Source organism: Microtus ochrogaster, chromosome 1, assembly GCF_000317375.1.
Source record: "Microtus ochrogaster isolate Prairie Vole_2 chromosome 1, MicOch1.0, whole genome shotgun sequence".
NCBI classification, from domain to species: domain Eukaryota; kingdom Metazoa; phylum Chordata; class Mammalia; order Rodentia; family Cricetidae; genus Microtus; species Microtus ochrogaster.
This window is the reverse complement of record NC_022009.1, coordinates 23,062,524-23,077,192: the sequence shown is the minus strand read 5'-3', so window position 1 is coordinate 23,077,192 and position 14,669 is coordinate 23,062,524. Positions and strand designations below refer to the sequence as shown.

General features: G+C 46.3%; 1 protein-coding gene across 1 annotated transcript in view; it reads left to right on the top strand.

Moving 5' to 3' along the window:
• Mlh3 (mutL homolog 3) overlaps nucleotides 1-10,679 on the top strand; it is a 34,722-nt gene extending 24,043 nt beyond the window's left edge. Inside the window, exons 8-12 of the mRNA XM_005343655.3 lie at nucleotides 498-657; nucleotides 5,618-5,641; nucleotides 5,731-5,809; nucleotides 8,497-8,648; nucleotides 10,326-10,679. Of these exons, the coding sequence (XP_005343712.1) occupies nucleotides 498-657; nucleotides 5,618-5,641; nucleotides 5,731-5,809; nucleotides 8,497-8,648; nucleotides 10,326-10,469 (559 nt within the window). The 3' untranslated portion in view covers nucleotides 10,470-10,679. The remainder of the gene's footprint in view (nucleotides 1-497; nucleotides 658-5,617; nucleotides 5,642-5,730; nucleotides 5,810-8,496; nucleotides 8,649-10,325) is intronic.
• The last annotated feature ends 3,990 nt before the right edge of the window (nucleotides 10,680-14,669 follow it).

Below are 14,669 nucleotides of genomic sequence, written 5' to 3'. Positions count from 1 at the left end.
CACAGGGTCCTCCAGCGGTGAACAGACGTGTGGCCTCTAGGGGGTATGCTGGACACAGGGTCCTCCAGCGGTGAACAGATGTGTGGCCTCTAAAGGGTATGCCGGACACAGGGTGCGCCAATGGGACAAGCTGAGATTTGATCATACTCTCAGAGCAGCAATTTAAATTTTACGGCTGCAGATGCATATGCTTAGCATGTGCAAGGCCCCAGTGCAGTCCCCAAAATAAAGAAAAAAGAAGTTTACTTCTGGAATTTTCCATTTATTTTTTTGGATCCTGGTCAGCCACAAGTAACTGAATTCCTAGAAAGTGTAACTGTGAATGAGAATTACTGTAATTGAAGAGGAAATTTGATAATGAAATTCTAAACACATATAAGCATAAGGAAAACAATACAACTTCCAAAGGTCATGGACGCTTTTGCAAACCATCAAGTTTTGGAACTAGCACTGAAGCGGGTAAAGTCACGTTCTTACATCTGTGCCTGTCTCTTTAGGTCTTACCACAAATATTTGGAAGATCTTGGACTGGAATTGATATTTCCAGATGCCAGTGATCCTTTGATCCTTGTGGGGAAAGTGCCACTCTGCTTTGTAGAGAGGGAGGCCAGTGAGCTCCGAAGAGGAAGGTCTCCTGTGACTAAGAGCATCGTGGAGGTGAGATGCATCGTCCAGTGCCTGAGAAGTGGCTGAGCGCCCCTGACGCTGGTGTTCATCCATAGTGCCTGGGAAGTAGCTGAGCACCACTGATGTGTGTTCATCCTTAGTGCCTGGGAAGTGGCTGAGCGCCCCTGACACGTGTTCATCCTTAGTCAACACACATATGGCTTACGTTCAGCGTGCCAGGTGCTAGAAGTTAAGATGAGTTAGTGAGTTAGCTCACGGAAAGGAGGCGGACATTCAGTCATAACACAGTACCTGTGGAGGGCAGAGGCATGTTTAGAAGTGTCACAGAGCTGTCCTGTGGCACCTGTTGGTCGTCTCAGTGCTCAGGAGGCTAAGGGGTAGAGAGTTTAAGCTCTCGCAGCGAGGCTTTGTCTCAAATGGGCAGGGTGGAGAGATGGCTTACAGGTCCATGCACATGCTGCTCTGCAGAGGACCCCAGCTCTGTTCCCAGCACCTATGTGTTGGCTCACAACCATTGGTTACTCAGTTCCAGGGGCTCCGATGCCCTTTTCTGGCCTTCATGGGCATCAGGCACACATGTGATGCACTTACAGACATTTAGGCAAAACACTCAGAGGCAGCCAGATGGCTCAGCAGGTAAAGGTGCCACAGCCAGGTCTGACCTGAGTTCAGTCCTCGGGATCTACACAGTTTCCCTCAGTCTGTCCATTGACCTCCGAGAGTACACCACGGCATGTGTACGTGCACACATGAATGCACACATATGCATATTCATATAAATAATGTAATAAAATAATGCCCAGAAATTTTAAGATAGAGTTGGTGACTGTTAGGATACATGGGCAGGTTTGGGAAAAGCTAGAAGGCGGGTGAAAAGTTCGAATTATTGTAATGGTTGCTATATGATTTGACTAAATCAGTGTACTGGGAATAGAAAGGAAGGACAGATCTGACACCTAGATGAGAGGGAAACTCCAGAAGATTTGATGTGAAAGGCACACAGAGTAATAAAGGAGAAAGACACAGCACCGTGCTGCTAGAGCTCTAGCTGGATGAGGACAGAGCTGCTGAGGAGGAGGAAGGCAGTGCAGCAGCACACCTGCCGGGGTGATGTGACCTCAGCGCAGACGGTGCCTTCTAGTGCCAGGGGCCTGGCTGACTGTCACTTTGTATCTAGAAAAGAAATCTGGATTGTGCATATCTGGTGGCCATAACAGCCCACACAATTGGTGACTTGGGCCAGGAGACAGTGAGACTGTTGGAAGATAAGGGGGCGGGGAGGAGCAAAGGCCATAGGACAGGGGGTGACACTGAGGGAGCTGGGAGATGATTGGGGACACTGAGGAAGGAAGAACCGGCAAAGGGAACATTGTTTCAACTAAGTGAAGCTGTAGGCAAGAGGAAATAGTTAGCAGTGGCCAGAAAGTAAGACTTGAGCAGCTGGGGTAGGTGATGCCGTGGTTGATATTCTGAGTCATCCATTGGGATGGAATCTGACAGATGGCTGAGCGAATCAGGAGTGAAGCCTGCTGACTCTTCCTAGAACGCTGGCCAAGCTGCTGTCATAGACCTGTAATTCCAGCACTTGGAAGGCTGAGGCAGGGGGATTACAAGCTTGAAGCTAGCCTGAATTACATAATTCTAGACCAACTAGCCTGGATTACATTCTGTTCTCTCTCTCTCTCTCTCTCTCTCTCTCTCTCTCTCTCTCTCTCTCTGTGTGTGTGTGTGTGTGTGTGTGTGTGTCTCAAACAAACAAAAGGACTGGGGATGTGTACATGTATGTACAAAGCCCTAGGTTTCTGTCTGTGCACTGAGGAGAAGAAGCCAAAGCCTCTGTTGCACACAGACGGCTGGTGACTGAAGGTTAGGAGTGGCCGAGTTTGCATGTGCAGGACATTTTGTTCTAAGATGGAAGGAGGACACTGAAGAGCAGGCGGCAGCGCTCCCAGGCTCAGCCTTTGTTATCTTCCTTTCCCCTTTCCAAGTTGCCTGTTGGTGACAGCTTCAGCTCTGCTTCAGCGGAGCTCTCTTCTGCCCACACAGCTCATTTCTTCTCAGACTCCTGCTCCAGATTTGGACTCAGATTGTGTCAACTCCAAAAGACAGGATCCGCAAGGTTCTTCCTGTAATTCAATACCTAAAGTTTTAACCAGAAAATTATAATAAAAACTCCTCAAGTGACTTCAAAGATACTCTTAAAGAGTTTACTTCAAATTAAAACAAAGCTTATGGTTTCAGAAAATCTGATTATATTTAGTCAGGCTGATAGGAGGATTTGTTGATTTTGGAAGAGTTGGAGCAGCTCAGTGTTGAGGAGGTAACTTTGAGAATCCTAGCAGTCATGATACTTTTTTTTATTTTTTCTGAGTCAGGGTTTCCCTGTGTAACCCTGACTGTCCTGGAACTCTCTGTAGACCAGACTGGCCTTGAGTTCAGAGATTTACCTGCCTCTGCCTCCTGAGTGCTAGGCTTAAAGGCATGCACCACCTTGGTCCAGCTCATTGATACATTCTTAACGGTTTGTGTTCCAGTTTGATGTCTGAGCTGTTTTCTTTTTCTTTCTTTCTTTCTTTCTTTCTTTCTTTCTTTCTTTCTTTCTTTCTCTCTCTCTCTCTCTCTTCCTTCCTTCCTTTCTTTCTTTTCTTTTCATTTTCATTTTCATTTTTTTTTTTTGAGACAGGATCTCATTCTGTAGCACTGGCCTTGAACTCACAGACCTGCTGGGATTAAAGGCATATACCACTGTGCTTGGCATGACTGAGCCTTTTTAACATTATTTAGATTGTCTACATTAACTGAAATGTGAAATCAACTGAAAATGAGACCCTTCTTCCCCTCTTCAGGCTTATAAACATGTTTTACAGTCCTGCTCGCTCGCACACTCACCAGAGAAAATAGCAGAAGTTAGTGTTGGCTTCCATTCCTCTTAGCTTTACAGCAATAGTGTTGTTAAAAGATCATTAAATGTACCATACCTTGAGAGAGTTTTTGCCTCCAGAGGCTAAACAAATTGGCACATTTAATAGTATCAGCTTTAATTAAATTTTTTATTTTATTTCATGTGTGTGAGTGTGAATGTCTGTGTAGGTCAGGACTGTTTTCTTGTTCTACCGTAGGAATCCCAGGCTATCCCTGCTAAGCCATCTCACTGGCCCTGGAGTTTAATTTAATTTGTAAATAAAGGGATGTAGGCAGACCGAGGCAGGAAGAGCATAAGCTCAAGACCAGACTGGGCTTCATAGCAAGACTGTCTTGAAAGAGGAAAAAAGTCTCCACAAGGACAAAGATCTACAAGGGAGGAGAAACATCTTAGGTGTGCTTTGGGACATCCACTTGAAGTGGCCCGCAGATATACATGGAGGAAAACACACATACACATAACATTTAAGTAAAACTAAATTTAAAAATGAACTTACAAAGTAACAGGCTTTCTTGTGAAATTTTCATGAATACTGTCTTTTGGTTGATTTGCTTCCCATCTCCCTGCCCTTCCCTTCCCCTGCTGTCCTTTCACCGGGGTTGCCCCTTGCATCTTAATATCTCCTGTGTTCCACTGCCCTTTCCCTCACCCTCAGAGCTGCTCTGTCTTGTCTCAGGAGCCCTTTCTGGCTCCTAGCCTCTATGCACATCTGTTCACCTAGGAAGACATTAACAATTAGAAGCTGAGATCTGCATATGGGAGGGACACCTCACTTAGTATATTCCCATGTTTTGATTATCTGTTCATCTGTTGATGGGTGTCTAGGCTGGTTCTGTTTTGTTTTTTTTTTTCTGTTGTGAGAGCAGCAGTGGGCATGGATGTGCCCTCCCTTTTTGGTAGGCTATGGAAAGCTTTGATGCATGCCCACGAGTGGGATAGCTGGGTCACACGGTAGTTCTGCTGCCCGGGAGTGGGATAGCTGGGTCACACGGTAGTTCTGCTGCCCACGAGTGGGATAGCTGGGTCACATGGTAGTTCTGCCCACGAGTGGGATAGCTGGGTCACACGGTAGTTCTGCCCATGAGTGGGATAGCTGGGTCACACGGTAGTTCTGCTGCCCACGAGTGGGATAGCTGGGTCACACGGTAGTTCTGCGCTAGCTTTGGGAGCCGGCTTCACACTGATTTTCACAGTGGCTGCTGTAGTTCACATTCCATTCAGTTGATGAGGTTTCTTCTTACCCTGCATCCTTGCCAAGATTTGTTCTCTCTCTCTCTCTCTCTCTCTCTCTCTCTCTTTCCTTTCTCTGTCTCTCTCTTTTTTTCTTTCATTTTTTTTCAAGGTAAGGTTTCTCTGTGCAGCCTTTGCTGTCCTGGAACTTGTTCTGCAGACCAGGCTGCCTTTGAACTTTGAAATTCACCTACCTCTGCCTTGAGTGCTGGGCTTAACGGTGTAGGCCACCACTACCTGGCTTCATTTTTTAAAAATATTTTTATTTTATGTGCATTGGTGTTTTGTATGTATTCACATCGATGTGAGAGTGTTGGATCCCTTGGAATTGGAGTTACAGACAGTTGTGAGCTGCCGTGTGGGTGCTAGGAACTGAACCAGGTCCTCTGGCAGAGCAGCCAGTGCTCGTAACTGCCAAGCCATTTCTCCAGCCTCCATGATAGTTATTCTGATTAGAGTAAGGTGGGATCTCAAAGAAGGCTTAATTTTCATTTTCTGATGGCTAGGGATGTTGACCTTTTAAAAGATATTTATTGACCATTTATATTTCTTTTGAGAATTGTCTGTTCAATTCATTAGCCCATCTATTATTGCCTGGCAGTTTTGTGTGTGTGTGTTTAATCTGCTGCTCTTTATATATCTAAATGTTAACTCTTATATTAGGGGGCAAAGGTTTTCCCTCATGCTTTAGGCTCTCTGTCCCCTTTGTTATGCAGAGATTTTCATGTCATCACATTTTTCAATGTTTGGAACCATTTCCTGTGTCATTGAGGATGGTTTTAAGTCCTCAGTGAAGAGGACAATAGATTCATGCCTGTTCTCCTTTTGGTTTTATAGGAATTTATTCGAGAACAAGTGGAGGTAAGCTTTTCTCTTACTGGAGGGTGTCACGCTGAAGTGCTCCATGCAAAAGGCTTCATTACTTCATTCCCCTTCTGTTAATAATGTAGCTGATTCAGACCACAGGAGGCATCCAGGGGACGCTGCCGCTGACTGTCCAGAAGGTGTTGGCCTCCCAGGCCTGCCATGGTAAGAGCCTGCACATCTCTAGGATCTTGGGTGCGCTGAGCACTGCAGTGGTACAGTCACTGTAGAGGAGGCAAAATGTACATTTCTGCTTGCCTTTTACAGAGTGTACTTTAGGTCAAGAACCTGAATCTACTTTTAAAATTGCTTTTTAAAAGTAAAACACCAATACGGGTGCAGACTGACTGACAAAGCAGAGGAGTGGACCCTAGAGGACCCTGACTCGGAGTCACCCCAGAGTGAGCCTGGGGCTCATCACAGCGTGAGGAAGCAGCCTTGGCAGAGCCACAAAGGCCAGGAGTAAATTCCTCTCATGAAGAGCAGCCAAGAGTACCAAGAAATTAGGCTGGAAATAAAGACCAGACGCTTAGAAGGTTCCAGAGAAACGTTTAGAGCTGGTCCAGGATGCATTTGATCTGGTGGGGTCTTGAGTAGGGGATCTGATGGGTAGAGGACCTCATCCAGGGGAGTGGCAGCTTTGGAACCCCGTAACTGTCCGTGACCTACTGCCCCCCATTCTATTTCTGTCCTTCCTGTCTTCTCACCTGCGCCTCTCCCAGATCAGTCTGCCCCCTGCAGAGATTTCGGTGTTCATCGCCCCTCCTCCTGCTCTCTGCCCTCCATCGCCAGACTGCACCGTGGCACCTGTCCCGAAGCTGGCTGCACTCTTCCTGCTCCGCTGGAGCCTCCACACAGTCCTCACCCCCTGCTGGCTCCTGCTCAGTGGTTGCTCTCTCAGCACCCACAGGGGTCCTGTCATTGTTTGGTTTCAGGCAGGGTCTTGCTTTGTACTCCAGGCTGTCCTAGAACTTATGTAGAGTAATCCAGTCTCTAACTTGTAGCAATTCTCCTGCCTCAGCCTCCCAATGCTGGAATTACAGATGTGTGCCACCACTCCCAGCCAGGCAAATCTTTCAGACATGCCTTTAAGCATGTCAATTCTGCCAGGCGGTAGTGGGGGAGGCAGAGGCAGGCAGAGCTCTGTGAGTTCGAGGACAGTGAGTTCCAGGACTGGCTCCATAGCTACTGAGAAACACTGTCTTGAAAAACAAAACAAAAGAAAGAAAGAAAAAGAGAAAAGAAAACCAAAGAAAAAAGGTCAATTCTTCTATCTGAAATATGCATTGACATTTACTAATACTCTTAGTATGAAAGTATTTTATTTATGTATATATGTATGTATTTTTAACTTTTTGAGTCAGGGTTTCTCTGTGTAACAGCTCCAACTGTCTTGGAACTCATGCTGTAGGCAAGGCTGGCCTCGAACTCACAGAGATCCGCCTGTGTCTGCCTCCTGAGTGCTAAAATTAAGGCATGCGCCACCACTGCTCTGCTATGTGTTTACTTGCCTTTCTTTTTCTTTTTGTCTATTTGTTTGAGATAAGTTTCTTATAGCCCAGGGTGGTCTCTTAATATGTAGCTGATGATAATCTTAAATTCTGGATCCTCCTGTCTCTCTCTCCAGAGCGCTGGGATCACTGGCCTCTCCTACCATACTTGGCAAAAGCCATAACCTACAGCTTACAAGGGTCTCGGTGCTTTGGCCCCTGCCCGCAGCTTGTTTCAGCAAGTGTCACACCCCACTGTGCTCTTCACGTTTCCAGCCTCTTCTTTGCCGTGTCCCTCCTGTATACTGACACCCTGCATTGTCCTTTCCTGAACCTTGTCTGCTCCTTCTCCTGTAGATCCTGTCTTCTCAACTGAATCGTCTTAACAAGAGAGCACTCCCTGGTCTTTACTCACTCACTGTCTGAAAGGCTCTTGCTGCAAAGCAGACATTTAATTAACATTTATTGACTGAGTGAATTGATCTTAGACTAAAGATAAGTTCTAACATGTAAAGATTTAGATTATGGAATTTTTTTTTTTTTTGGTTTTTCGAGACAGGGTTTCTCTGAGGTTTTGGAGCCTGTCCTGGGACTAGCTCTTGTAGACCAGGCTGGTCTCGAACTCACAGAGATCCGCCTGCCTCTGCCTCCCAAGTGCTGGGATTAAAGGCGTGCGCCACCACCGCCCAGCTAGATTATGGAAATTAAGAAAGAGGAAAAATGAGCCTGGTGGTGGTGGCCCACACCTTTAATCCCAGCACTCGGGAGGCAGAGGCAGGCGGATCTCTGTGAGTTCGAGGTCAGCCTGGTCTACAAGAGCTAGTTTAGAACAGGCTCCAAAGTTACAGAGAAACCCTGTCTTGAAAAAACCAAGATAAAGGGGGCTGGAGAGATGGCTCAGTGGGTTAAGAGCACTGGCAGTTCTTCCAGAGGACCTGGGTTCAATTCCCAGCACCCACATGGCAGCTCACAACTGTCTGTAACTCCAGGTCCAGGGGGATAATGATACTTCATACCAATGCACATAAAATAAAGTTAAATAAATTGTTTTTAAAAAAGGAGGGATGAAACGGACACTGAGAGTTTGCTTTTGAGCCGCTGTGCACAGGAGAGTGGACCTTCATAAACACCCTGGCCGAAAGCAAGATCTTACCAGGTTTAGGAATGTCTCCTGTGACATCAGAGGGACGGACCCCATATGGAAGCTGAGGCAGGAGGGCAGTCCTGAGGCCTGAGTCTATTCCATGACCTCAGGTGCCAGTCTAAGAAATGGGTTACATTGTCCAGGTGCTCAGTTCTGGCCCAAGGTTGACGTTGGTTCTCACCGTCACACTATGACTCTTCGGTGTCTCTTTTATTTAGGGGCCATTAAGTTTAATGATTGCCTGAGCCTAGAGGAGAGCTATCGCCTTATCGAAGCTCTGTCCTTGTGCCAGCTGCCATTCCAGTGTGCTCATGGGAGGCCGTCAATGCTGCCCTTAGCTGACCTGGACCACTTGGAGCAGGAGAAGACGGTACCGTGATGACCCTGGCCTACTTTGCTTTCTGTTGCTGTGCTAAAATCAACCAAAACATACTTGGTGGAGGAGAGGATTTATTTGGCTTATACATCCTAATTATAGTTCAGGAGCTGAAGCAAGACAGGCACCTGGAGGCCAGAGCTGCTGCAGAGGCCACGGAGGGCACTGCTTACTGGCCTGCTCTCTCACAGCACCTAAGGCCGGCTGCCCACCACGGGCTGGACCCGCCCACATCAGTCACTAATCAGGAAAATGACCTACAGGTTTGCCTGCAGGCCAATCGATGGAGGCGTTTTCTCAGAGTTCTCCGGTGACACAAGCTAGTGTACCAAGACCTATAGAACCGGGGAGGAGCAAAGTTTATCTTTTCTTTCTTTTCCAGTTTCTACTATTATAATCCTTCATTATCCTCCCTAAAACAGGAGCGCTTTAAAAACATGAACTGGGAGTTTTATTTGCGGCCACACACTTGGTCTTTCTGTTCACATTTGAAATGGAGCTTAGAGTAAAGTGCCAGATGATCTCCCTGGTGGCCCCTGGTTTTTAAACCTCACATTGCACATAGATCCTGAATATCATATATCCTGAACAGCAGTTGCCTGCCAGGTCCAGGTTTGATTATTCGTAAAGGTAGAAGTGCTTTGAACTCAGAACTGTTAGAACGTAGCCAAGACATCCAGTCCCCTGTAAGTGTGGCTGGGATGGAGCCCGGCAGTTGAAGCTAGCTGTCTCAAAAGATCTCTTGTATTACATCATGAGACAAGGAGCCAGACTTTGGCCATCTCTACTGTGCCGTGGCTGATTTGTGGTGTGAGCCACACATGGACAATGGTGTGGATGGTCCAGTAGATGCACAGGTCCTTCAGTTAAGTTAACTTTCTAGTCTTGTTTTAATCTGTTTTTCCTTTACGTGATGGGTGTTTTCTTGTGTGTATGCTTATGCACCATGTGTGTACAGTGCCCATGGAGGCCAGAAGAGGGTGTCACACCTGCTGGAACTGGAGTTACAGATAACTGTGATTATCTGGCTGTTGGTAATCAAACCCATGTGCTCTGGCAGAGCAGTCAATATTCTTAGCCTAGTCTCTCCAGCCTCCTGCTACGATTTTAAATGAGACAGACGTGAGTGTGTGTACACGGGCCACTGTGTGCTGCTTCCTGGGGCTTTCTTTCTTGCCGATGCTGTGAAGGCTTCTCCTGCATGGAGATTTCGTGTACTGTTCCCTGACTGTCCACTAAAACTCTTTATTTTATGGGACTGGAGCGATGGCTCAGTGGTTAAGAGCACTGGCTGCTCTTCCAGAGGGCCCGGGTTTGACGCCTGGCACCCACAAGGCAGCTCACAACTGTCAACAACTTCAGTTTTAAGAGACCTGGCACCTTCTGGATTCTTCAGACACAAGGCATGCACATACGTGTTGCACAGGCAAAACAGGCCCACTACCCCTCCACAAAGTCCCACCTCTTTGAGAAATTTCTATCTCCATTACTAGGAGATAAAAATCCAGACTTAGAGTTTCATTCTGAGGGACACTACCATCTTTTCTGAGTTCAGAAAGGAGAAATCTAAACACATTTGGGGAGCCATACTTTGAAGTACTTAGAAAAAAATAATAAGACTTATCCAGCTTTTCCTATTGTTAATTATAGTTATTCTCTTTCTTCTCATAGGTAAAACCCAATATTGCTAAACTTCGCAAACTGGCCCGTGCCTGGCATCTGTTTGGAAAAGCGGAAGGCTGTGATACAAGGCAGAGCCTGCAGCAGTCCGCGCCTCCTGAGAACCACCACGGAAACAGAGTTAGGGATCTGTGAGGAGTTACGGGAAAGCTCTGAGTAGAGAGCATGCGCAGCACAGAACAACGCAGTGGTGCCGGGTCAGCCTGACGTGCGCAGGTCGGGTACATCAGTCTCCTGGAGCAGATGCACTCAAGCCGACGGATCCATGGACTCAGGAGTTTGCCTTATAACACTTGTCTTTTGTCAGCTGATTTAGTAATAAAGTGGTAATGATTTTGTATTTGGTACTGACTTACGTTTGAGGGTGTGGCTATTGTTTTGAGCAGTTTCCCCAGCCTCTCCGTTTCCGTTGTGTGAAGATGCTGAACACTAAGGGCCGGTTTGCTTCCCTTGAAGCCCTGGCTCAGCCTCCTCCCGCTCACCCTCCCTGCTGGTCCCCTGAGCTTTACTCCCTGCCTCTTCCCATTCTGTGCTGTGTTTATGGTGCTTCTCTGCTCTATAAAAATATCACCTGACGTCTCCCAGCAAGACTTCAGTTAAATTGTTAATAGCTGGGTGTGGTGACATATACCCGCAATTCCAGAGCTTGGAAGGCTGCAAGGTCAGTACTAGTCTAGGCTGTGTAGCAAGACTCTATCTCAAAATGAATAAATCAACCATGGACAAAGAGAAACACAAAGGTAGAACAGAGAACGTTTGAAACCTTTTCTCTTTTCTAATTCTCTGCTCAGCCCTCTCTGTTCTGGAACTAGACCTGTAGACCAGGCTGGCCTCCAGTTCACAAATCTGTGGCCTCTGCCTCCCGAGTGCACCACCACCACCTGGCAAGAAAAGCTGCAGTTTTTTCCCTGTTGTTTTTTTTTTTTTTTTAGATTTATTTATTTATTAAGCATACAATGTACTGCTGGCAAGGAAGGCACCAGGTATCATGACAGATGGTTGTGAGCCACCATGTGGTTGCTGGGAATTGAACTCAGGACCTCTGGAAGAGCAGCCAGTGCTCTTACCCTCTGAGCCATCTCTCCAGCCCCCCATTTGTTTGGTTTTTTTGATAGTCTTACCAGCTTTTAAAGCCAGAAGTGAATGTTCATATCCTGAACCAGTAAAATGTTTAAAAAAAATACTGATTTTGAAAATGAATTTTGTACTTTATAAAAATGTCTCTCTGAAAGTAACTTATATTAAAATATAGCACGTATTTCATCGTCACCTAGTATGCTCCACAGCATTTTTTGCAGAAGACGGGTTCCTTGGTCCTTTTCCTACTGTGTGCTGGTTTTATTACATTATGCCTAATAGCCTTATTAGCCTTTCACATGGGACCAGGACTGATTTTTCTGAAAATGTTCGTTATCCTTCTTTTAATTTGTGTTTTCCCTGCTCTTCAATTTATTTGTGGTTAATAAGACTCAGCTGACGAAATGATGGTGGGGGAGTGTTTGTACACAAAACCCAGCTGGTACGGTTTACTGTGAGTGTCTGACTCGATGCTGTGTGATTAACAAGATCTCGAGGAGGATCTCCACGGCAGCGCTTCCTGAGCATCCTGCTCACACTGGCCTTTCTATCGATGAAATAGTTCTCTATTTGTTAATGTAGGACACAAATGTGTACTCACAGGAGAAAGTGTTTGCCAGCAGTCTTGAAGTGACTCTCAGGGATGAAAGTAATGCCTTCATGAGCGTGGGCCTCAGGGCAGGTTCAAGGGGAGCCAGCACTCACTTTCCTGCCAATCCTAATAGCTTCATCATTGGACCCATGGAGAACAGCACCACCGTCTAAGACAGCCTTCCTCCCCAGAGCCCTACCAGTGGGTGTTTCATATGTGTGGAGTTCTTGCCTATGTTAAGTGGGGAGGTGTGGCTTTGGGCCTCTGTGGCACTGAGTATTCTGCAGGGGAGGCGAAGGGTGGGGGACAGAAACCCCTATAGCTCATGCTATCCTTAACTCAGATGTAGCTGAGAACGACCTTTGAACTCCCGCCTTTGTCTTTACCTCTCAAGGCATGAATCACCATGTCTTCTCTTCCAAGAATTTGAAAAACTCCTTTGATGTTAGCCCTTTTATGTTCATGGGATTTCAGAAGTGATGGTGCTTATTAACGGAATGGTGGGGCAGCTTCCCGAAGGTTACTTCTGTGTGCCTGCCAACTTCTCTTTTCCCGAGAGTAGCAGAGAATCAGAAAAGGTTTTCCATGAATTATGTCTTCCTGACTAGCCTGCTTCAGGTAAGGAGATAATTCTCTTCTGTTAGTGATTTATAAACGATTTGCATCCATCAGCATAAAAATACTTATTAGCCAAAAAAATCTGGTAGATTACTTTTATTGCCTATTAAGGTTTTATTTTGTCCCTTTAAACTCAAGGACCATAAGAACAAAGCTACGCTTAATTTTCTTTTTAAAACATCTGTGTGTTTCTGTGTGTGTACACACATGGGCTGTGGTGTGTGTGTGGAGGCCAGAAGGAGGCTTGGGGGAGCTGGTTCTCTCCTCCCGCCGGTCCAGGCTTGGAAACGAGTCCTTCCCAGCTTCCATCTGACTTCCATCTCACGGGTCCCGTGATAGTCGCTCCTGACACTAAGATGGAGCTGCTTTTGTTCTCACAGTCACTCTGTCATCTCTCAGCCCAGCAGCAGAGCTGACCTTCAGTGATCCGTATCTGCCCTCAGCTGCCTTAACCCTCTCCCACATTAACGCTCCATCTCTTGAAGTTAGAGGCAGCCATTGTACCTGTATTTCCCAGGAAATGTCGATGGACATTGCTGAGAACGTTCATCCAGAATGGTTCTATTTCACATCTCAAAACTTTTGCTCTGAAGTTTCCAACACCTTCACTAACAAAATACCAGAAAGGTGAACCACCAAGTGGACAAACTAAGCAATAAGAACATACAGGCTGGAGATGGCTCAGCAGTCAAGAGCCCCGGCCGCTCTTCAAGAAGACGGGGTTCAATCTCCAGCACCCACACGGCAGCTCACACCTGTCTGTAACTCCAGTTCCAGGGGATCTGCCACCTTCACACAGACACACATGCAGGCAAAACACCAATGAACATAAGGTAAGAATAAATTTTTAAAAATTTAAAAAAATATATACATAGGGCTGGAGAGATACTCAGCAGTTAAGAATGCTTACTACTCTTGCAGAGGACACAGGTTCTGTTCCCAGCTCCTACATAGTAATTCACAACCACCCATAACTCCAGTCCCATGGATATTATGCCCTCTTGTGGCCTCCCCAGTCACCTACACACATATGGTGCACATAAACTCATACAAGCACACACATATGTACACAAAAAATATTGTCTTTAAAAATACGTTACATGGGGCAGACCATTATAAGCCTTGAAATACTGGGTGTAGTGGTGCACACCTTTAATCCTGGCACTCCAAAGGCAGAGGTAGGAGGATCTCTGAGTTAGAGGGCAGCCTGGTCTACATAGCAAGTTCTAGGACGGCCAGGGCTACATAGAGAAACTGTCTTGGAACAAAAAGAAAAAAGAAAAATATTCTTTTAGATTTATTATGTGTATAAGTGTTTTGGTCTGTATGTGTTTGTGTACCACATACATGCCTAGTGCCCTCAGAGGTCAGTGCTTGCCTGGTGGCTGCAGTCAAAAGGAGGCATCAGATTTCTTGGGACTGGAGTTACAGACTGTTGTGAGCCACCATATGGTGCTCTGAATCAAACCCAGGTCCTCTGCAAGAGCAAGTGCTCCTAACTACTGTGCCATCTCTTCAGTCTCTGGTTTGCATTTTTGTTGAGACAAGGTCTCTCTATGCATTCCTGGCTATCCTGAAGCTCACCATAGACCAGGTTAGCCTCAAACTCACGGAGATCCTCCTGTCTTTGTGTCCTGAGAGCTGAGATTGAAGGCCTGAGTTACCACGCCTGGCCTAGTTTGCAGTTCTGAGATAAGGCTTAATTCTGTATGGGGCCCAGACCGCCTCAAACTTGAAATCCTCCTGCCTTTGCCTCTTGAGTGTTATTTAGGGTTACCAGAGTGAGCCACTGTGACTTCCTTAGTTCTCTTAACTCAACTGTGTTCTCTTTCCTTAACCTGCAGACTTCTGTGTTATGAATTTTAGGGATCTGGTCAGGTATCCCCACAACCTTAGCTTCTTTTCTAGGCGGGTCTTACTTCTAAATGTGTGCACACGTGTGCACACAAGAACAACTTGACAGCTGAGCCACCAAGGCCACCGCGCGTGAGTGTCTGGGAGGTCATGGCTAGGCAGGTCTGATGGGAGAAGTTGTGCTTGTGGGAAGT